Here is a 23802-nt window from a genome sequence, read left to right on the forward strand (position 1 = left end):
CTCTATCAACTTTTGAAGTAAGTAAGGCCATAGAAGGCACACGAAGATTTACTGCAGTATGTCTTTTCAACAATATGCAACAATAGTATATAATTAAATAAAATATTTAATCTTAAATGTCATCTATAGGAACATCGAATTCAAAAGTAATCAAGATTCTAGCTGAAATTCAGGGACATAGACCAGACAGGGAAAACAGACAAACACAACAAAGAACACAAAATAACCAAAATGATACGCACATTTTGGCAAAAAATAAATGTGCAGCTCGGACTCCACTAAAAACTGGGAGCGTGGCCCAGGTGCACCGGTAGGGTAAGCGTCCTCTGCTTTTCGAGAAACACCCGCCGAGTTGCTTATAAAAAGTCAAGTCTGGGGTAGTCGAAAGAGGGAAAAAAATATGACACAATGAAAAAATCGATTGTCATTGTGCAGAAGGATCACACACCGTAACGACTCAAGCATATATGAAACAATCTGGTATTAAAGGAAATTATAAGTGATACCCGCCCTGCAATTGTGAAAAAAGGGATGGCAAAATATGCAAAATGGCCTACATGTATCTCAAAAGTGCATTTTGAATTTTGCTGAAAATTAAACTTGGTTCCCGTATTTAATGGTACTGAGCTATGCAATTTTGAATAAAATCATAGATCAGTTCTCAAGTTATCATCTAGAAACCATCTGGGACGGTCGGACGGCAGATAGACAGACGGGCACGCAACTTTTAATTCGGAGGTTATTATATAATACATCGCCACATCATTTGGGGCGGGGTATTAAAATTAGATCTGCATGGTGAGGACTTCAACAAAACTAAAACTAAAAACTGGGAGTATGGACCAGGTGCACCGGTAGGGTAATCGTCCTCTGTTTTTCTAGAAACACCCGCCGAGTTGCTCACGTCTGGGGTAGTCGAAGGAGGAAAAAATTATGACACGTTGAAAAAATCGATTGTCATTGTGCAGAAGGATCACACACCGTAACGACCCATAAATTGAATTTCTCAATAATGTAAAAAGGATAGTATAATAGTAGTGATACTGTACTTTTGGTAAATGTTAACAATTTAAGTTTCATTTTAACATAGAAATAAGGAAAAGTATATAGAGTTTGTTTCACATTTCATGTTCTTCAAGAGCTTAATTGTTGCATTTACAAGGGAAAATTAACATTTATTGTAGCAAAATAAAATGAAATGAAATCGTTCCCTCGAAATCTAAATAAGGAATTAATACAGATGTAGGGGTGCAATGTACATTTCAGCCACTTGAGTGATTTTTGTTGTTGTCAATATAAAAGTCAGATCTTCAGTACATTTGTACATTTTTTACAAATGTAGTAACTTAAAGTAAGATAAACTCGTTTCTCTGAAAGACACAGAATGTATGTTAGTCCGTTTCTATTTCACTCGGAGAAAGTTAATGTTTTTTTTATTTTAATCTACATTTGAGCTTCAGTTTTAGAGATTTGTAGAGATGCGTTTTTTTTATGCGTGTGCTTGCTTTATTATGTCTAAGAGGAGCATATTGTGTCCTGCTAAAGAAACGCAAAATAAAACAAAACTTTGAAAACATTATAACATGTAAGCTAACGATAACCTCTGAAACAAAGGCTCAAGCATAAAAAACAAAGGAAATTACAAGTGATACCCGCTCTGCAATTGTGAAAAAAAGGATGGCAAAATATGCAAAATGGCCTACATGTACCTCAGAAAGTGCATTTTGGATTTTGCTGAAAATTAAACTTATTTCCCGTATTTAATGGTACTGAACTATGCCATTTTGAATAAAATCATAGATTAGTTGTCAAGTAATCATCTGGAAACCATTGCGGATGGTCGGACGGCAGACAGACAGACAGACACGCAACTTTTAATTCGGATGGTATTATATAATACCTCGCCACATCATTTGGGGAGGGTATTAAAATTAGATGTGGTTAAGACTTTAACAAAAGTCGTTTATGTATCAGATACTTGCAGTATTTACTCATGATGGAGAATGCACGTTACATTTAATGATATACAACACAGAGACAGATCGATCCTTTCAGATTAAAGGGAAACATAAATAGAATGAAAGGCCAGGCGAAGCGAGGCAAGACAGTACTTCGAATTAGACTTTTGGAAAAAAAAATCAAGATTTCATGCATGCAAAAATTAAGGGGGCGTACGCCGTGTTTTCCGTTCCCTTAAGTATACACGCCTAGACCGCCGAGGAAAAACGAGACGGCCTTGAGGCCCTATGCTATAATTAAACTCTTTTTTTTATTACTGAGGCGAGATCGACTTGTATCAAAACTGCAAAATTTTTAAAAAGCCAATTATTTCTGAATTTAAAGTAATCATTTATAACACGTGCCAGTCAGGAGCTTTCGCAGAAATGAATACAAAAAATGGTGACTCATACTGTGCTTCCTTCTAGCCTATCGATCAATTGTGCAATGATGAGAGGTTACTTCTTGAAAATAACTAAATAAATAAATGGAAAACAAATAAAAACAAATAATGAAATAAATAAAAAGCAATATGCCTCCTCCGGTTAAACAATCGAGATCAATGTGTAAATATAAAAATTACTATTTCCACACATAAAAGGCAACTTAGTCGAACAATCAGTCGGTCTTTTCGATAAACTTACATGTACTTCCTATCGGTCGTACCAAAAAGCGCCCGCGGGACAATAATAAGCGCCCTTAAGATGTAATTTTGCCTCATTAACTTTCTTTTATTCATCAAATATTTACGATTCTTATTTCTTGATGTTCATGTTCTTGTTTTCTTGGATTTGTTTTGTCATTTTTTTTTAGAGATCATGTTACATGTACAACATAAATCTCTTAAATTCAATGTTAACTTGTAATTAAATAAGTATTGTGATATAAATAAATATAATCTGCCATAGCATGTATCATTTCTCTTCAATCATTTCATTTTTTGTCATTCAAACAGAAATATACAACCCGGACTCTTTTTAGTTATCTATCGGGCGCTTTTGATTGTTCCGGGCACTTTTGAACGCGTCCGGGTGCTTTTTAGTAAGACCCCTTCCGATTGATATTTCTACTTTCATTTTCGGATGCAAAAATGGCCACCGATGGCGATGGTGAGCCGAAAGCTAAACATAGGAAAATGATGCACGATCCAAATGAAATCTTCAAGAAGTTCTTAGCCGACACGCCAAAAATGAAACAATTAGCAGCCATATGCGAAAAGATATGCAAAGGAACTTCAATGATGAACATGCGTATGTTGAAGATAGTTGAATGCAATGCTCGAATTTCTGAGACCTTCAATCGTGCTTCTTGCTCGACATCGGCGTATGAAGAAGCTGGCACCTTTGCTGTGGGTGATATTTTCTCCTATGGGTTAGATATTTTAGAGAATTTCACTGATAAAGCAGAACCGAAAATTCCAGTAGATGAAAACCAACGGATTGCTTTAAAGAAATTGCTTGACTTTTTTTACGTTGGTATGATTACTTTATTTGTACAGTACCAGAACCGGTCTGTGCAACAAAAATTGTGATTTGTCATCACTCACCAATCAGTTTCCGATCAGTCTTTGATCTATCAAACCAATTTATTAAATCGGTGATCGCATCATGTGACTACAGATCTGTCAATATATTTTAGATTCCTTTGTTTTATTTGTCAATTTTACACGTATTAACATAATGCAGTAGATTTTAACATCATTTAATACTTTTTTTACATTTTTTTTTGTCTTTTAACAGATCATTTGTCAATACATAACAAAACAGCGATCAGATGGGTCACCGGTCATCAATTATTGGTTATCAAACCGTCAGCAATCAATCAAGCAGCAGTCATTGATCAGTCAGATTGTTGCGCAGATCGGTTCAGGGCCTGTACCAGATAATCATGACGTTCGCCTAATCATTTTTTTAAAAATCTTACATTAAGGGAAGCGACCAAGCAAGATAAAAAGTAGCCTTCCAAGATGGCATAATTATTTAGATTAGTCAGAAGGTACTAACTACTGGCACAGAGGTATCAGGTTCATTTGCCTTGCAACCCTCTTTAATTCATGTGGTTAGCTGTAGGTTCAGAATAAATACTATTCCCTTGTAGAGTCTATTCACCCTTGTCCTATATACATTTGTATGACTTGTATACATTTATTTTCATAAGTGATTTTAATTGTATTTTTCTTTGTTTTATAATAGACCTGTAAATACAGATCTATGGTATTGAAAGAAAAGAAATTTGGTACAGAGAAACCTTGTCTAAACCAAACCTCTTTTGGACTATGACATAGTTCAGTGTAGACAGGTAGTTTACAAAGGTTTGAATACATTTATGTAGTACTCCACCTAAGAATCATGCAAAATATGATTTATGGTTGGAAAGCCTACATATTTTTATTTTTGATGTTTTGTTTAAATTGTTATGGTGAACAGAAATTGACGTGGTTTTTCATATAACCCCTGCTCTTGGAAGATAAAAATTGTATAGAATGTACTGTGGAATTCATACTTAAGAGAGATAACTATGTAAATGACAGTAAAATACAATAGAAACTTATGTATTTTCAATGTGGATTATCTCCTAAGAGCAGATATATTGGAATGAATAATTAAATATATCATCATATAGATCTATAAAGCAACTTAATAACGAAAATAAAATTATGTAGCCATTTTTGAGGTGTATCACATTTTTCAGATTTTGCATGATTCTTATCAAGACTGCTACTTAAATTGATATTAAGGGAATTTAAAGTGCTTTGTTTAGACAGGTTTCCAGATTTCTCATGGTTCAGTATAAACAGATTTCATTGTATTTGAAATAGTCATAGGCAGATCCAAGGGGATTAGGGTGGCGCTGCCCCATTGTTCTAAAACTTTCATTAATCATATAGAAAAAGGCCACCCCACTTCAATTTTTAGAATTTCTGCATCCAAATCCAACATTCAAAGATTGGTATAGTAAAAATAATTTGGGACTTTATAATTCACTATCTTTTTTTGTATCATCACATTGTGATTTTGAACCTAAGTTGAATAATTATCACAATATTGATGACTTGTAGATGAAAGACAAATTATGATATTTTTTATTCACTGTTTTGATAATATAGGAATTTTCAGTCTATATTCCTATGTGTGTATGTTTTAATTCAATATCTGCTTTTGTGCATCTATATCAAACAACTAAAGAAACAAAATAATTGTGCATTTGCATTGTCATTCATTGTATGAAATAATTTTGAGATTATTCAGGATCCCAATAATTAGATAACTTTAATTTGTGCATTGTAAATATCAAAGGCGAAAAAATAGTAGGGCAAACAGATATTAGGGCTAGCAAGATTAAGAGCAAATGTACTCCTACAATGTAAGTGGTTGAAATTCTGTTCCTCTATATGGCACCAAGTCAAGAAATAACTGGCCAGACAACCTCTAGTACTGCTGGAGTAGGGTGAATGGACCCCAATTTTGACACAGAGAAACATAAAATAAGATGGTTTTTTTCATGATGAATCATTAATGGAAGCCTTGCAATTAACATTTGAAAAAAGAGTTTCCCAAACACAAGTATGACAAGTTAAAAGGTTCAGCATATCTTGCATGAAAACGGTGGAACAAGAGCTTATAGCCCCTCTATCAAAATAGCAACAGTAGTTTCAGCATTGTTACAAATCTTTGTACAGCTTGTATTAGTATGAACTTAGTGTAAGTATTTGTAAGAATCGGGCAAAATGGCAAAAATCAGAAACATGCATGTCAAAACTCCTCCTATCTGACTATGTAATATCACTCAAGGATTCTTTCTCCATTCGAAAAGACCATTATTTGATCTCTGCATCACTGGGTTTGCTCAGAAATTGTTCAATAGAATGTTAGAAAGATGAGTTCTCTGCCCTTAAAATGTTCATTTTCAGTGCATTTCAATGAAATTATAATTCAATGCACCAACATGAAATGGAAAATATTGTGCCTTTCCCTTGATTCTTATGGTGCAAATAGTCAAATGACACTATCACTTTTGATTTTTTTTTCCCTTTTAATTTTTGCAAAAATAAAATTAATCTGTTTCCTTTTATCCCAACCATCCTCTTTTTTATCGGCTAAAATTTATGTACCCTAAAGATTTTTTTGGTCATCTTTCAATAGGTTTTCTTTTATTTAAAATACCAGTATTTCATTGGCTAAAAACTTATGAACATTATATGTATATCTCTATTTCTACCTCCTCAACTTTAACCAATGAACTCAATTTACTGAGAAGAGTGCAAATTTAACTTAAGAGATCTTTAATTTAGATATTTTTATAACCCTGTCTTTTAAGACCAGTCATATTATGGTAAACTGGAGTCCGCCTGACTGTCCTTCGTTCACACTTAAAACTATAACTCAAAAATGCTGCCACCAGTTTTTGTTAAACTTTGGTGAATTGTTTCTTTTGATTGATATGAGATTTTTAAATTTTGATTTTTAAAAATTTTCCATTTCTTTTTGAGTTATTCATTCAAAAATGGGGAGATTTTCTATTTTCAGACTGTAACTCAAAATCCTGTGCATTAATTTCCAGAAACTTTGGTCAATTGTTTATGTACATATATTTTGATGAAAGCTCCCTATTAACTTTTGAAAATGTGTGGATTTACAATTTACTAATTTTAGAGTTATGGGACTTTATTAAAAAAGGGGGGATTTCTCAGTTTTCAGTAACTCAAGAGTAGATCCACCAATTTTTATGAAACCTTGATGAATTGTTTCAGTTGATTATTGAGAGCTCTTTTTTAGTTTTTTTTTTTTATTTTCAAGTTACGGGACTTAATTCCTAAAATAGATGGAAGATTACCTATATTTGCACAATAACATGAAGAAGCTTCAAGAAACTTTCTTGAAACTGTTGAATAGTTTATTTCTATCAATTTATGCTTCCTTTTGATTTAATATATTTAGATACTACATTTTTGAGTTATGAGACTTTATTCATTCAAATAAGGGACTATTTCTTATTTTTGGACTTACAATCAATAACACTTCCAACAAATGCCATAACATTGTGAATTATTAATTTCTTTTGATCTTTCGATTTTTTTTTATCATGGCCTATCGAAACGTACAGAAACATAATTTTTGGTTTCACAGATAGCACTTTCTCCATCCGTCTGTTTGTCTGTTCATGTTATCTTTAAAAAGTCTGATCACAAATATTTTAGTTTTTTGACCGCTTCCATTCTGGTGAAATTATTATCTTGTGTGGTACATTTAATCACAATCAAAATTCAGAATCGTATCAAGCTTGAATTTTGCCCACCAGTTCAGGGTTCCACCACGGTGGGCATATCTAGCTGCACTCTGCAAAGCATTTTATTATAAATCCTAGACAATCTACATGTAGGTCACATTTAGATGAGTAACAAAACCGCAGGCCTGTCAGTTGGTTGCCTAATTTCCAGTTAATTTAACGATCTCCTTCCATTGTACTGTAACATTTTAAACAAAATATCAAAAATAAAAACATGTAGGCTTTCCAACCATGAATCACATTTTGCATAATTCTTATCTTGAGTGCTACTTAACTGTTTCCATTTAAGAAATCTGATATTCCAGAGTTGCATTCATAAGACCTTATATATTACTTTAACTATGATTTACGCTGAAAAAATATAGACTACTTTTACGTGGATCGTTATGGTGTATCCATCTGCACCATGAAAACTGATTTATTCAACATATCATAGTTTTCCTTTCCTCGTTTGTCTACCCTGGACTTGACTTTTTATGAGCAACTCGGCGGCTGTTTCTTGAAGTGCAGAGGACGCTTACCCTACCAGTACACCTGGTCCATGCTCCCTGTTTTTGATGGAGTCTGAGTTGCTAATTTGCTTTTGTTACTTTGTATGTATTATTTTAGTTACTTTATGTACTTTGTTGTGATAGTCTGTTTTCCATGTCTGGTCTTTGTCCCTGGATTACATTATTTTGATTACAGCTATAACCTTGGTTCCCTTGATTATTCTTACAGATCATTCTGCCATACTCGAAGATGAAGACTGTAAGGATGAGGCTGAATGGACAGTAAGAATCGCTCAGCATTTGTTATTTCCACTTTCAGTCGGAAAAAATCACAAATTTGATCATCATCAATCATATATAATTGACAGTGTATGCCCTTGTCCAAAACATGATGATTTATGTGGACAAAATGGGGATACTTCATTTGGTAAGTAGGACAATATTATTGTCATTTTTGTTAAGTGTTTTTTCTTTTTTTATTTCCGCCACAAGAAACTGCAGTTATAAATGTTGTTGGCATCATAATCATCTATCTGTAGGCACTAAACTAATACAACTTATCTTTTGTTGTGGTGGATCAATCCTTATGTCAAAATATATAATACGTCTGTTTCCTGCTACCCTACCTACCCTAATTTTTATCGTCATTTTGGCTCAAGCACTGTTAATTAATGTCTTGATTGTTTCCCCATTAAAGAAAAAATGTTTTTGAAAAATATAATACCTACCTACCCTATTGTTTTTTCTTGCTGGTAGCAGGGAACTTTATTTAAGGGTATTATTGTTCAGGTGTCAGTATTTAGGAGTTATGGGCCTAAAAGAGAAACCACCATTTTCCTTATGTCCAGACAATAAGTTTACTATATGTAAATAGATCTCTCAAATATTGTACTGTAATGTGCTTACCACCAAAAGAAGGCTGGTCTTGATTTTTTGGTGTGTGACATGAACTATTCATGAATAAGGGGCCAAAAAGGGGCCAGAGAAAGGCATTTTCCTGATGTTCACACAATTACTTTGTAAATATGAATGGATCTCTATGAAATTGTACCACAAGATGTCATGGCATTTTAAAGGCTATGATTGATTTTGGCATTTGAAAAGTGAACTGTTTGGGAATTAGGAGCCTAAAAGGAACCACTTAGATTCTGGATACTAGCCTCAATTGTTCATGGTTTGACCTATGTGGTGGTATCAAGCTGTGCACTGTGAAGCAATTTTTTTGTTATAAAAGTTGGTATGGAGGTTTGTTTAGCTATATGGGTTGTAGGTTGTGACACATTTATACAATAGATCTGTTGATTATTTAAATTGTACTTTCTATTCACAAGCCATTTTTCAATGTACATGTAAATATAACCTTTCTCAGTCACAGGTCACAAATCACAGGTTGCTATTATTTGAAAGTATGCTCTAGGTTAATGAATTGAATTGCATAACAAGTTATCTATCCCATTGATTTTCTGCTTTCTGCCAGCCAAATTCATGTTGTACATTTGTCCATAGTATCTTCAATGTACATGTCATGCGCATACAATTTGGCAAACAGGTATTAGAAAATCAATGGGTCACAGCTTTGCCCTCTCTCTGTTTCTAGTTAATAGAGATTCCATACATATCAATTGTTTTTTACCAGTAAAAGCGGAAGGGACTTACGTTTAAAGTTTTGTCAGTCTATCTGTTGATCGTCCAGACTTTTCAAATGTCCTTTAAGATAGTGATTTTATTTTTTTTGTATGACTTTTGTTAGATGTTCAGATAAATTTTAATTGAGTTATGGCCCTTGAACACAGTTTTCTTTATCATTTTTACTTAATCTTGGTGAAATTTGCTAGATGGTTAGATGATTTTTGACTGAGTTATGGCCCTTGAAAATATATGTTTTTCATTTCCATTATTGTGCACTTAGTTGGGGATTTCAAGTATGACTATATATTGATATTTGCAATACCCTGATAATCATGTTTGTTTTCAAACAACACTAGGTAGTTAGGGAATCCACATGTTAAGAATTAAACTTACATTTAAGTTATTATTTAAATCACTCAGGAAATTTTAATTATTTTAAGGTTGACCATTTTCTTCCTAAGGGGGCCTGAAATTTTTTTTTAGAAGGAATTTTTTGTTTTTTTGTTTTTTTTGTGCAAGGGTGAAAATATTTAATTTTATTTCGGAGTTGGAATAAGGAGAAGTGGGAGTTTCTTTTTTTTAATATCTTAAGTACTAGGATATATTTTATATTGAATCATATTTCTTTTCCATTCATAGGCGAGTACAATTTATTTGGGTTAAAATTAGGAATAGTTACCAGGACAAAAATACTAGGCCCCTCCCCCTATACTACTAGAATGATTGGTGCCCATGTTGGTGCCAAATAATTAAAGACCTATTTTACCATATTCAATCAAGTATCAAGTAATACTCAAATCTCGCTGAATTATATTTCATGTTTGAAGTGTAAATGATAAACAAGAAAAAAAAGTATTGTTGAGATGTCATTGAAATGAAATACATTTTGATGAAAATACCACCACAAAGAAAGTTTGTCTGGTATGGTGGATCTTAGCTTGTCAGTGTCTCATACTATATTGTGTAGACAACTTCAGTTAGAAAATTCTTTTCTGAGGCCAACTAAAACTAATTATATGCCTGTCCAAGATAGGATGTATTACGGTATACAAATGTCCATCTGTTCGATCATTGTAGTTAAACTTAAGAATCTCTTTTCAATAAACTTCAAACTTCATGCAAATGTATAAAAATCATGATGGTTTATTGGTCTGTATACTTTCTGGAGAAAATTCCTGTTTTAGTTTCTGTATAATGAGACTTAATTTAAAAAAAGGGGGAGGGTCAGGATTTTACATACCATCACGATCATCCTATAGTTTGACAATGGCATTTTGTATTTACTTCAAACTATACCTAGTTAGGTGTTACAGTTTGTATAAAGGTCTGTATACATTTTGGTGAGATTCTTTTTGAGTTATTGACTTTTTCATTTTTAGGGGAACTTTTTTCACATGTTGCACTGTAATTCGAGTCCCTTGTTCAGTAAACTTCAAACGTAAGACAAGGTCTTATGATCTGTATACTATTTATAGACACTTTGATCTTTAGTTACAGAATTATGATTCTTTTTCATACATCTTATGGGAATTTTTTCACATGTTGCTCTATAACTGGAGAACCCCTTTTTTTAAAATACTTTAAAAAATTGTGTGCTATAATGGTCTAACCATCTACACTTTTTGCAGAAAAGTCCAGATTTAGTTTCTAAGTAATGAGACTGTTTGAAAAAAGATGGAGGATCAAGAATTTACATATGATCTCATATTTTAAAATTACCTCATACTATACACAGTTATTTATTGCAATTGTATAATTATTTGTACTATGTTTTGGTGTAATTTCTATTATTCTTTATGGAGTAATTGACTTGTCTAAATTTTTTGATTTTTTTCCTTAATATCATACTGTAACTTGAGAGCCCATCGTTACAATAAACTTGAAACTTTACACAACTACATGTTGTATTTGTTATAATGGTTTGATAAAGTTGGTCACCAGGTTTGCAAAAAATGTAGAAAGCTTCAAAGGGGACATTTAAAGAAATGAATGACCCCTCAGTTATTAGGGTTTTCATGATAAATGGCCTGAGAATAAAGAAAATTGACTTTGAATGGCCTGAAGCATTTTAAATCCCATGTTTCATGATATAAGATGTTTTACTTATTAATTTATATATTTTTAAGGTTGCGTAAAGGGATGGCATGGTAGGAGTGATATTTTGATCAATGATGTTGTACCAGTTGGATGTACAGCTACTGCAAAGCAAGAACATGAGGACTCAGAAAGTGTTTCATCATTTTCGTATACTAACGATTCAGAAGAATCTTTTAATGAGAAGGATCTTTCAATGATTATAAGTGAAACAATAGTATTTTCGTTTCTCCAACATAAGTTAAACAGGGAGCGAATGCACAGTTGTTTAGTCCCTGGAATAGGACTCTCAGATATGTCAAATGGCAAAGTAAAGTGTTTCTTTTATGACTCCGAGGAAGATGTTCTTCTTGAAACAGCAGAAATGGATTTGAAAATAGAACTCTCAATACCCAAGATATCTCTAACTGTTGTAGTATTGCTCTGGCTGACAATAAATCATCAGATCTTTTGTTCAGGAGTATGTGACAAAATGAAAAATTATAAAGCACAGTTTTTTGAAAGGGTTGATGATCATATAGATTATTATCGAACTGAAACAGCATTTGAAGTGCAAAAAACATGTATGTCGAAAAGGAAAGAAAATTGGTACATTGATGAACCTGTTGATCAATATCGAAAAGAGAATCTTAAAATTGACTATGAAGAATTAGAGATATGACATGGTTCAGTTTTAAGTGGATATGTCATAATTCAGTTTGGAGTTGGTATGTCATTTGTTCAGCATGCCAAGTTTGGATTGGATATCCAATGGTTGTGTAAAGTGGATATGCAACGATTCAATTTGAAATGAATGTGCCATGATTTGGTTTGAATTGAATTTGTTGTAAAAGTTGGATGGTTACTATTGTTCAATTAAGTAAATATGCCACAGTTTGGTTTTAAGTTGATTTCCCATGGTACAGTTAATTTTGATAATTGCTGTTATTTAGTTTAAAGTGGATATACCAGTTGTATAAGTTTGGAGGGTATATGCCATATTCAGTTTGATTCATGTTTCACTATGTAAGGTTTCTCACTTTCAAATTGATACAAAATCATGTAAAGATTGCTACTACCAAAATCTTGGACAAATTTGAAAGTGCTGACTGATCACTTTGGTAAGAGTTATTGCCCTTTGAACTTCGAAAACCTCAATCATTTCCATTCATACCTTGTAATAAGCACTCTCACACCTATATTTACATTTCTGTATGAATTTACCTAAGATGTATACTTAGGATTGTTATCTGGAACAAGTTTGAAGCAATGTACTGACCAGTTATTTTTGTAAGAGTTAATACTCTTTGTATCTTGCTTATTTTTTTATCTTTACAACATTGTAAGCAATTCTGTGTGGTTGTATTAATTATATAGCTTGAAATTCTTGAATTGGTGCAGTTAAACAATTCCTTCAAAAGTTTGTATATCCAAAATTATACAACAAACAACATGTGATGAAAATGAAGATGGCAAAATCTTTTAACACGTGTATATATGCCATGTGTCCTTATTATTACAAAACTTTTTTAATATGTACATGCACATGTATGGATTTCATGTATGGAGCATAGAAAGTGAACAATTTTCTCGTTACTGCCTTTACTTGTTTTGTACCTCTATATATTATTATGATTGCTGCCTTTACATGAAAATTTATCACATTATTTTGTGTCTGTTTATTACATGTATTTTTAGCTCACCTGGCAAAAGCCACGTGAGCTACTGCCAACACTGCATCCATAGTCGTCGTCCTTGTTGTCTGTCATTGTTAACAATTTTTTAAAACTCTTCTCCTCTGACACTAGTGGACCAATTAAAACCAAACTTGGAATGAATGTTCCTTGGGATATTCTGCATTAAAATCTGTGGGGATTTTTGATCTGTCGAAAAACATGGCTACTGTTATTTAAAATAGAACATAAGGGTCAGAGATTAGTTTTTCGCATACATGTATATCTCCAAAAGCACAAGGTTTAGACTAATTCTGACTGGAGTGTTCAGCATGATGAGATCTGTCTGTGGAGATATTTTCATTTTAATCTGTGAAGCCATGTTTGAGTTATTGCCCTTTTTCAATGTTTTATTTTGCTATTTTAATGTTATTTCTGTCAAATTTTCTACTCGGACACTACCAGGCCAGTTGGAACAAAATTTGGTATGAATGTTCTATAGGGTATTTTTTTGCTCACCTCGCTGAAGGTCAAGAGTTATTGCCCTTGAAAGGTGATTTCAGCAAATATCTTGAAAACTATGATAGATAGAAAGAAACTTTCAGCGCTGAAATGATCCTTATGATAAGTACTAACAAATTCTCCTTGAGTCAAAACTGTTGGACAACTTGTTAAATTTATTGCCCTAGAAAGGTAAAACTTAACCAGGTGAGTGATTCAGGCTCCTGGGAGCCTCATGTTATAGAACCAATGCAGGTATTTTTGATCCGTTGAAAAACATGGCTGTTGTTACTGAAACGGAACAAAGGAGTCAGTCAGAAGTTTTTCAGTTGGTATATCTTCAAAATCATTAGGTTTAGCTTAATTCATTCAGTTACTGAAATGATCCTTATTATATGGCCCACAAAAGTCTTTCAAGAGATCATAGTCGTCAGAAGACTTCATATTGGAGTTATTGCCGTTGAAAAGTGAGAAATGTTTTTTTGTTTTTTTTTTGTTTTTTTTTTTGCAGTTTTTAGCCAATATCTTGAAAACTATGATAGATAGAATGACATTTTCAATAGCTGAAATTATCCTTGTGATATGGCCGACCAAAATCTTCGTTTGAGTCAAAATTGTTTGACAACGCCTTGTTAGAGATTGCCCTTGAAAGGCAAATACTTAACCAGGTGATTGATTCAGGCTTTTCTGGGAGCCTCTTGTTTAAACAACATTTTAGTTTGAAATACTTTTATATTTTAAATGCATCCATAAGTTATTCTTACAGATCTACATGTATTTATTTCTTATACCCCCTCCGACATGTCCGAAGGAGGAGATACAAAACTGATTTACCATTGTCTGTGTATACACAGTATGAGCCTTTTTGTATTAGTTTAAAACTATCTTACTTGAAAATATTAATTACTGCAGTTGTGGATAGTGGTTTAAACAAATACATGTAAGATGGCAAAAAAGGAGCAATTTTGACTGCCTGAATTATCCTTCTCCTATATAGATATCTGTTCTAGTATACTGTGTTTAAGATGTAATTATTTTTCATATTCAACACATAATTATTTTAGACAAATACATGTAGACTTATACAAACCTGAATATATAGTTAACATGAATCCACTGCCTATATCTACATAAATTCAGGACACTTTTCAGTTGATTATACATGTATGGGCAAACATTCTGTGTGAATTTGTGTCATTTCTCATCATCAGTCCATACTGCATCTTTCATTATTCGTGTTATTGGAATGTACTTCCATTAAAAATTGATGATGAGTCTCATTAGCTCATTTGGCAAAAAGCCATGTGAGCTATTGCCATAACTTAACGTCCGTCGCCGTCGTCGTCGTCCATTGTCGTCGTTTACAGTTATACAAAAATCTTCTCTGAAACTACTTGACTATTTGGAACCAAACTTAGTATGAATGTTCCTTGGGGAATCCTGCATAGAACCGACGTTGGGGATTTTTGATTCGTCGAAAAATATGACCGCCCTTACTGAAAATAGAACATAGGGGTCTGACAGAAGTTTTGTCACATGTATCTCTGAAACGTTAGGTTTAGCTTAATTTTGACATAGGGTTAAAGTGTTCAGCATGACGAGATCCATCTCTGGTCAAACATTTCAACGGTTTTGCTATTTTTTTAATGTCCTTTCTTTCAATCTTCTCCTCTGACACTACTTGACTAATTTGAGCCAAACTTAGTATGAATGTTCCTTGCGGTATCCTGCATAAAAGTGTTGTGTGTAAAAGTGTTCAGCATGATGAGATCTAACTGTGGTCAAGTTTTCCTTTCAATCTGGTGTGCAATGTTGGAGTTCTTGCCCTTAGAACAGAGGGGGTCAGATAGTAGTTTTTCGCATATTATTATATTTGCAAAACCGTTAGGATTAGCCAAATTCTTTCAGTTGCTGGAATGATCCTTATTATAAGACCAAGAAAGGTGTCCAAGGGATCAAAGTAGTCAGACGACTCCTTGTTTGAGTTATTGCCCTTGAAAGGGGAAAATTAAATGATATTAGATTTTCATGAATTTATGAGATGATTCTTTATGGTTAGTCCTACCAAAACTTCTTGAGTCAAAATTGTTGGACAACTTCTTGTTAAATGTTTTGCCTTTGAAAGGAAAAATTCAACCTCTTGATCGATTCAGGCTCCTGGTAGCCTCTTGTTTTTAAGGTTACCTGGCCATTGCTATCACTTGGATTCTGTTGTCGTCGTCCTTTTTAGTTAACATTTTTTTTCAAATCTCCATTGACACTGTTTGATCAATTAAAACCAAACTTAGTATGCATGTTTCTTGAAGTATCCTGCTTAGAGCTGATGTGAGGATATTTGATCGGTCAAAAAACATGGCCACCGTTACTTAAAATGTACATGGATGACGGACAGCAGATTTTCGCATACCGGTATATGCCCAATATCGTTAGGTTAAGCCAAATTTTAACTTGGGAAAAGTATTCAGCATGATGAGATCTATCTGTGGTCATATTTTTCTTTTAATCTTATGAGCAATGTTGGTTATTGCCTATTTTGCCAATTTTTTTTTTTTGCTTTTTTAATGTTATTTCTTTCAAAAATCTTCTCCTCTGAAATTACTTGACCAATTAGAACCAACCTTGACATTAATGTTCCTTAGGGTATCCTGCATAGAACTGGTGTGGGGATTTTCGGTCCGTCAAAACACATGACTGTCGTTTCTAAAAATAGAACATAGTGGGGTCAGACAGTAGTTTTTCGCATTTTATATCTCCAAACCCGTTGGGATTAGCCACATTCTTTCAATTTCAGGAATGATCCTTATTATAAGTCCTTCAAAGGTCTCGGGGAACAAAGTTGTCAAGTGACGCCTTGTTAGAGTTATTGCCCTTGAAAGATGGAAAATGACGGGTTTTTTTTTACAGTTTCAGCCAATATCTTGAAAACTATAATAGATAGAATTTTTTTTTTGCATAGTATCCTAAATAAATTCTGTTTTCACCCTCCTAACATGAAATGCTGGATCCCCTCCTCGACATCTTTAATAATGAAGAAAAAAAAAAAAAAAGAAAAAATAGATATTCTGGTCTCCACTATTTAGTAGCTACAATTCTTGTCTCAAGTTGTTTTTACCGTACAAAGTAATAATCGAAGTAATAAGCTACCGGAATAGGTATAGCATTTGAGAATACATTTCCTGATTCGCAAATCTTCTGTCCCAACCAAAACTGTTAAATCCTATTTAGAATCAAAATTAAACTTTTTAAGGTCTCCCCTTAAACAAAGCGGAATTCTGGACCAGTCAATGGTGCCAAGAAAGAGTAAGGAGTCCCGGTTGTTTAATCAGTGTGAACAAATCTGTTCTGGTGGTGCAGTAACATGTAGTTAGACAATGATGAACGAGATAAGGATTTTGGCCATACAACTGTAATCGCACTATGTTAGGCATTACACAGTCGACCCAATGTTGTAAGGTTCTGGATAGTTTATTATGAAGCATTTAGGAATAAACCCTGTAACAAAATATCACAATTAGTAACAAGAAAATATATGTATAAGTTTCTGATTTTCTAAACATGAAATAAATCATTCTAGTAGATTTACAAAACGTTTGTCATTCCAAAATTACTACTTGAACTGTAATTGCGTCACAGATTCATAAAATTAATAAATTGAATACTTAAATATTATCTGATCGAAAGTTACTCTTCTGTGTCCTTCGAAACAGTATAACACTTGCCAAAAGATCAAAATGAAAATAGTTACTCTCATTCGTTAACTTCAATATTATATAAAAATAAGCATATTAAACAAAACTGAATTAGCAAAGCAAATAGCAAAATCATCTAACTAAGCAAAATTAAGCTGAGCAAATCAAAAGCAAATCAAAGCAAAATATTAAGCAAATGTAACATAAGCAAATACAAACTGAACGATTTACCATACCTTATATGAGGTACAAAGGTTATGCCTCATTACATCATAAGGTAGATTACCAAATCTGTCATAATACCTGTACAGCAAATATTAAAGTATAGTTACTTTGCATGGACTTATATACACTGAAATTCATGTCTGCCTTAGACAAGTTTAATAAAAAATGTAACTCGAAAGTATTTTATCAAATCTAAATATTTACTCATTTACTCTCGGACTCATTTCGCTCAGTCGCTCGTCATTCATTACGTTTATTTAAAATCAAGTTATTTAATTCAGGCATAAATCAATAACTCTTACCTTAAATATTATGCCCGTCAGAAAATTACATTTACTTTTAAAAGTTTACATAATTCAAACACCATTCACCCAATACACATTCTGACTACGATAACATGTTCAAATGGAAAGTTAAAGTTACCCGTGCGTGAAACGATGTAAATCAATAATACAACCGAGTAGAATAATGCATAATTCTGTTTATGTTGACCTTTCTCTGATGTCGCTGCTGCAGCCTTGTATGCATATTCCAGTCTTTCCTTCATGTTCTTGATGTAATCCTGATTCTTTGATTCTTTGCTTCCTTCCTAAGACCAAACGCTACGTCAACTTACAATCGTGGAATCCTGCCAAACATCAAAAAGTACGATGAGTAGCCTCTAGATTCATGTCTGGTGCTGTTGTAACAGTAAACTAATGGTCCAACATAAGCCTTCCAGTTTTTTTTCTGTTTTTCTTCCAGGCTTCCCAGCATACTCATTAATGTCCGGTTAAACCTCTCGCATTGTCCATTCCCTTGTGGATGGTAACTGGTGTTGCAGGATTTTACCATTCCTGTCAGGTTACATAGCTCTTTTATCAGCTTGGATTCGAACTGTGCCCCTTGGTCTGAGTGGAGTCTTTCTGGAATTCCGTAGCGAACGATGTAGTGGTTGTAGAGCTTCAGCAGTTGCTCTGGCGGTAATGTTCTTTGTTGGTATGGCCTGCGCAAACCTGGGAAAATGATCTGTTATAACAAGTACATACTGTTGTTCTCCCTTTGATGGTTCGAGAGTCAGGTAGTATACACACACGAGCTCAAGGGGTGCTCTGGTCTGTATGCTGACGAGTGGTGCTCTATGGTCGGGGATGGCTTTCCTCCTTAAACATCTTCCACAGTGTGCTAGCCATTCCTCAACGTCTTTCGCCATTCCGGGCCAATAGAAGCGGTCTCTAAGAAGTGAGAGAGTCCTGTCCTTTCCTTGGTGCCCAATATCACTGTGAAATGACTGCAAAATGGTCGTTACTAGCTGTGATGGCAATACAAGTTGTTTCTTCGTCTCATCATCACTGTTGACTACTCTGTATGGGATACCTTCAATAATCTTCAAATGGTTGAACTGTCTCTTCAATATCCGATCTCCCTTTTGTGGTTTCTGTTGTTTCACCACCACCTCAATCCATCGTTTGATCATCCTATCCTGCTGCTGTGCTTTCTTCCAATCTATTATGTCAGTTGTTGATGGTCCATGTTCTACTTCTTCATCTTCATTCTTTATTATGTCGGGGTTGATGGCAAGTCATTCTGCAAATGGTGTTGATACAGTTGTATTACAGATGGCATGTACTGAGTCTCTACTGATATCAGCTGTTTCCTCTGCTGTTTCTAACTACTCCAAGTCTGTTGCTGTTCTTTTTAAGTTGTTTCTCTCTGAGTGTGATGCATCTGAGTGTGAGGTACCATGGAGTGGTTAAGTTGCTCTCCTGTAGAAATCTGTCTCCAATACTTACCTTAAGTTCTTCAATGATGGTTGAAAGTGTATTGGTTCCTATCAACAGCGGTACTTGTTTGTTGTATCTACTATCTGGAGTTACAAGGAGTATACATGGATATTCCTGTTGTTGACCTGGTATCTGTATATCCAAATGTATGGCAGCTGTTGTCCATCAGCACACTCAATATCTAGCAAGGTTTCAATCTTCTTTAAAGATGTCTGTAAATGGTTGTTGAAAAATGACTGGCTAACGGTGAAAACTGTTGAGCCGGTATCCAAAAGTGCTGATATCACCATTCCTTTAATCTGTATGTTTACTTCAGTTGGCTGACCAAAGAGGCCGGGTGGTGTCTTGACCTGACTGACTTTGGGAACCTTGCTGTCATGAAAGTCTATGAATGTTCCCCCTGCATAGACTTCTTGGAGTTTAAATTCTGTTTACTATGGTCCATCCTAATCTTGCATCCTATCTTCAAATGTCCCATCTGACCGCATCTCCAGCACTGGTAGTCCTTTTCTTGGTTATCTCTACCTCTGTTACTATTTTGTCCTCTACCTCTATTTCTTCCTGTATGTCTCAGTTCTTGTCTGTAATGTGGTTGCTGTTGCCATGGTGACTGACTTTGCTGCTGCCATGGTAGTGTATTCCTATGTGGCTGCCATGATGGCTGTCTATGCGGTTGCCATTGTGGTGGCTGTCTTGATTGTTGCTGGTTCCATGGTGCTTCCTCCCACCTTTTATCATTGATATCTAGTCTTGTGTTGATCTGCTGTATCATACCCTTGTCCACTGCCTTTCCAATAATTCCTTCCAATCTACAACTCCATGCTGTTACGCTTTCATCTGGTCTTTGGCGTGAACCATAAAACTCTGCAAGTAATTCTTCTTTCTCGTCGACGCTCCAATATATACTATCTAATTTCTTGATGATATCATGTACAGTGGCATTCAGTTCCAACCTCATTGCGACAAATCCTGCTTCACCTCTCAAAGATCTTCTAACAGCATTCAAGATGGCATCCTTATCATATTTCTGTTTGAGTAAACACTGTACTTCATGTCTCCACAACTCAAAGGTAGTATCGCCTGCGTTTTGTTCTGTTCCAGAAAACCATGTTATTTTCGATGGGTGCTTCATAACCATCTTTGTCACTGTTTTCTTTGCTGGTTTAGGTGGCTTTGCAAGTTGTGGTGTTTCATCTGTGGTAGGTTTCTGTTCTTGAAATGCTCCTTGCGACTTTAAATAGTCCATCATCCACTTCTTTAAGTCTTCAGGAGATCCTGCTTTGGGTTTAGCGCCCATCTTCTCAAACGTTTCCAGTCTTCAGCATCTCAGGCGAAAGACTCTTCGGTTGAGTAACTACAGGTTTCTCCTCCTGATAGTTTGTAGCCATGTCGAAATTCAAAAATCAAAACGACCGAAGGGTGGAAAGGGTAAGGACAAAATTGAAAAATCAGTAAGTGAACCTGTCAATCACAGATATAAATACTTACCTGATAAATATTGGTCTGAAACAAAATACAAAGTCTACAAAATAAACGTAGGGCTGGGGAGAATAGTAATTTAAATACTAACTTACAATTCTTCTATCTGTTCTTGAGTTCTGTTCGATGCACTAATGTATGGGATGATGTTGTCTAATGTACTCAAGTAAAGTCTAAATATAGTCACTAGTATCAAGTAGACTTACTCTAAGGAGTCTCTAAGGTCAAGTAAAGTAAATAAATACTGGTATACTAGAACTGCCTCAAGGTAAGCTATATAGATGTCAAGAATAGTCTCAAAGAAGACAACTGATAAGTCTCACTGATGGCAAGCAAATACTAAGTCTCAAAGATGGCAAACAGTAGTACACACAAGTATCTAAATCACTATAAAGTACAAGTGTTAGTAGGTATGTGTGTAGGTTGAGGTTAGCATGCAAAGGATAAACTAGTAGGATACCTATAGCATGCACAATAAACTAATCAATCTTGGATACCCCTTTTCAAACTAAGTTATTACTCTATATTTTTCACCTATAGTCAATAAACAGCCCCGTGCAGGTCCGGGTGTTAAAAGAATAGGCCTGCAGCAGCGCTAAGCTTGTCGTAAAAGGCGACTAAATAGTGCTCAAAACCCTAGCCGGTGGTTAGGGCGCTTTGCCCACAGAGCGACTGGGATGTGTGCCCCAGGTGGTTGAATGGGGTACCCCTGGCGTGTTACATGCTGGGGTTGTCAGGCTATAATACGGAAAACCTGACCGCAAACCATAGTGGTGCACCGTGTTGGAAAAGATGCCACGTTCCTCGCACGTTAAAGAACCCTACTGTGGTATTCTCCCGGAGTAGGAACCATAGGGCTCCGCCACAGGAGGCTAAATTGCCCGACCCTACCCACCTCCCCCTATTTCCAGTGGCAATCAAAATTTGTCGACCCCATTGTCCTTTTGTCTCATCCCTTTTTCATTTCATCATCATTTCATGTTCATTTTATCATCAATTCCATGTTCATCGTCTGAATATAGCTGAAATATTGCTGCTCGGACGTTAAACCCAAACAAACAAAACGAACATAGTCAATAAACAAATTTTAAATTTTCAAAATTTACCAACACTTGAAGATGTTTCTATGTCTGTGCTGAAAATTTATGCAAACTTCAACAATACAATATGCTTGTGGCTAATAATAAACACATGTAATACACACTCAATGTTGATGCACTAAGTTTTCAACTATGTATAAAGTCACTGCATGTGCACAAGTAAATGTCACCTACATGTATATAAAAAAATGTAAGTGTAACTGAAAGTGTAACTAAGTGTGGGATTTCAAGTTACTAGAGTGTATGTGTGTATGCACCTATACAAAATCAACTCTTTTTATATGACAAAATCAAAATGTGAACAACTAAGTTAATGTCTGAAAATCTAAAATTCAATTTTCAAACAATCAATCAATGCTAAACAGTCACAAATATGTACATGTTTTTATAGGAAGTGTGTGTATGTAGTAAACTTCCGGTTGACCTTGACCTGTGTTGACCCTAAGTGACTTCGAAGAGGGATGGGGTGTGGTCCGGTGGTCAAGTATCAGTATAGGCATACATCTATAACTAATCAACGAAAGTAAACAATGTCCACCTAAAGTCTTGAATGCTTCCTGAAAATTGCTCAAGACCATCGTACAATTACTAATCAATGAAGTGTCTCAAATAAATCTTTACAAAATTATCTGAGTTACACTTGAAATAGTACTCAAAATTGCAAAGTCAAAATGTTCAATTTCTAACTAAATTCTGTACGAATTGCAACTATTTATCAATAATCATGCAATAAATATACAAATGTTCAAATTATAAATCATAAGTAACTTACAAATAATTGAATAAACACAACATTTTCAGGTCCTATCCTTGAATATGAGCACCATTCTCCATGTGTTTTCGTACTCGAGTACCGGAAGTTGAAATGTCAAAAATGGCCACACTTATTTGCAATACCAGGATACGTCGGTCGGAGCTAGCTAACGGTATACACTGACACTAACGGAACTTTCACTGATTATTCCGGTTTCCGGTCGGAGCCAATGGATCCATATCACACTATCCTCCAAATTACGTGGGCGCCAAAATGTAATCGCACAATGTTAGGCATTAAACAGTCGACCCAATGTTGTAAGGTTCTGGATAGTTTATTATGAAGCATTTAGGAATAAACCCTGTAACAAAATATCACAATTAGTAACAAGAAAATATATGTATAAGTTTCTGATTTTCTAAACATGAAATAAATCATTCTAATAGATTTACAAAACGTTTGTCATTCAAAAAATACTACTTGAACTGTAATTGCGTCACAGATTCATAAAATTAATAAATTGAATACTTAAATATTATCTGATCGAAAGTTACTCTTCTGTGTCCTTCGAAACAGTATAACACTTGCCAAAAGATCAAAATGAAAATAGTTACTCTCATTCGTTAACTTCAATATTATATAAAATTAAGCATATTAAAGAAAACTGAATTAGCAAAGCAAATAGCAAAATCATCTAACTAAGCAAAATTAAGCTGAGCAAATCAAAAGCAAATCAAAGCAAAATACTAAGCAAATGTAACATAAGCAAATACAAACTGAACGATTTACCATACCTTATATGAGGTACAAAGGTTATGCTTCATTACATCATAAGGTAGATTACCAAATCTGTCATAATACCTGTACAGCAAATATTAAAGTATAGTTACTTTGCATGGACTTATATACACTGAAATTCATATCTGCCTTAGACAAGTTTAATACAAAATGTAACTCAAAAGTATTTTATCAAATCTAAAATTTTACTCATTTACTCTCGGACTCATTTCGCTCAGTCGCTCGTCATTCATTACGTTTATTTAAAATCAAGTTATTTAATTCAGGCATAAATCAATAACTCTTACCTTAAATATTATGCCCGTCAGAAAATTACATTTACTTTTAAAAGTTTACATAATTC

The 23802-nt window shown here is 34.3% G+C and overlaps 1 protein-coding gene and 1 pseudogene across 3 annotated transcripts; one reads left to right on the forward strand and one right to left on the reverse strand.

Annotated features, from left to right (window-relative positions):
* The first annotated feature begins 3070 nt into the window (after positions 1-3070).
* On the forward strand, positions 3071-13144 carry LOC148617069 (uncharacterized). Of its 2 annotated transcripts, none has more exons than XM_088584363.1 (3): positions 3071-3473; positions 8005-8202; positions 11531-13144. In XM_088584363.1, the coding sequence occupies exons 1-3, from the start codon at positions 3089-3091 to the stop codon at positions 12157-12159; spliced, it is 1212 nt and encodes a 403-aa protein (XP_088440489.1). In that variant the 5' UTR covers positions 3071-3088; the 3' UTR covers positions 12160-13144. The 2 variants fall into 2 exon arrangements, with proteins under 2 accessions (XP_088440489.1, XP_088440490.1); XM_088584364.1 differs by having other exon boundaries at positions 3071-3248.
* A 3552-nt stretch (positions 13145-16696) lies between these two features.
* LOC148617070 (uncharacterized) lies at positions 16697-23127 on the reverse strand (annotated as a pseudogene). The gene is made up of 3 exons (XR_015922384.1): positions 22680-23127; positions 17577-21025; positions 16697-17143 (listed from the first exon to the last, which is right to left on the reverse strand). The product of XR_015922384.1 is annotated as an uncharacterized LOC148617070 (transcript).
* Positions 23128-23802: the final 675 nt, after the last annotated feature.

The sequence above is a fragment of the Perna viridis genome, chromosome 5 (genome assembly GCF_037379345.1).
Source record: "Perna viridis isolate PV_CMFRI_1.1 ecotype Kerala chromosome 5, ASM3737934v1, whole genome shotgun sequence".
NCBI classification, from domain to species: domain Eukaryota; kingdom Metazoa; phylum Mollusca; class Bivalvia; order Mytilida; family Mytilidae; genus Perna; species Perna viridis.

What these genes read in the sequence shown, in the direction of transcription:
- LOC148617069 (XM_088584363.1), top strand. Translation starts at nt 3,089, where the DNA reads ATGGCCACCGATGGCGATGGTGAGCCGAAAGCTAAACATAGGAAAATG. An exon ending in GCTTGACTTTTTTTACGTTG is followed by an intron (nt 3,474 to 8,004) that starts GTATGATTACTT and finishes TTATTCTTACAG; the next exon opens with ATCATTCTGCCATACTCGAA. An exon ending in AAATGGGGATACTTCATTTG is followed by an intron (nt 8,203 to 11,530) that starts GTAAGTAGGACA and finishes TATATTTTTAAG; the next exon opens with GTTGCGTAAAGGGATGGCAT.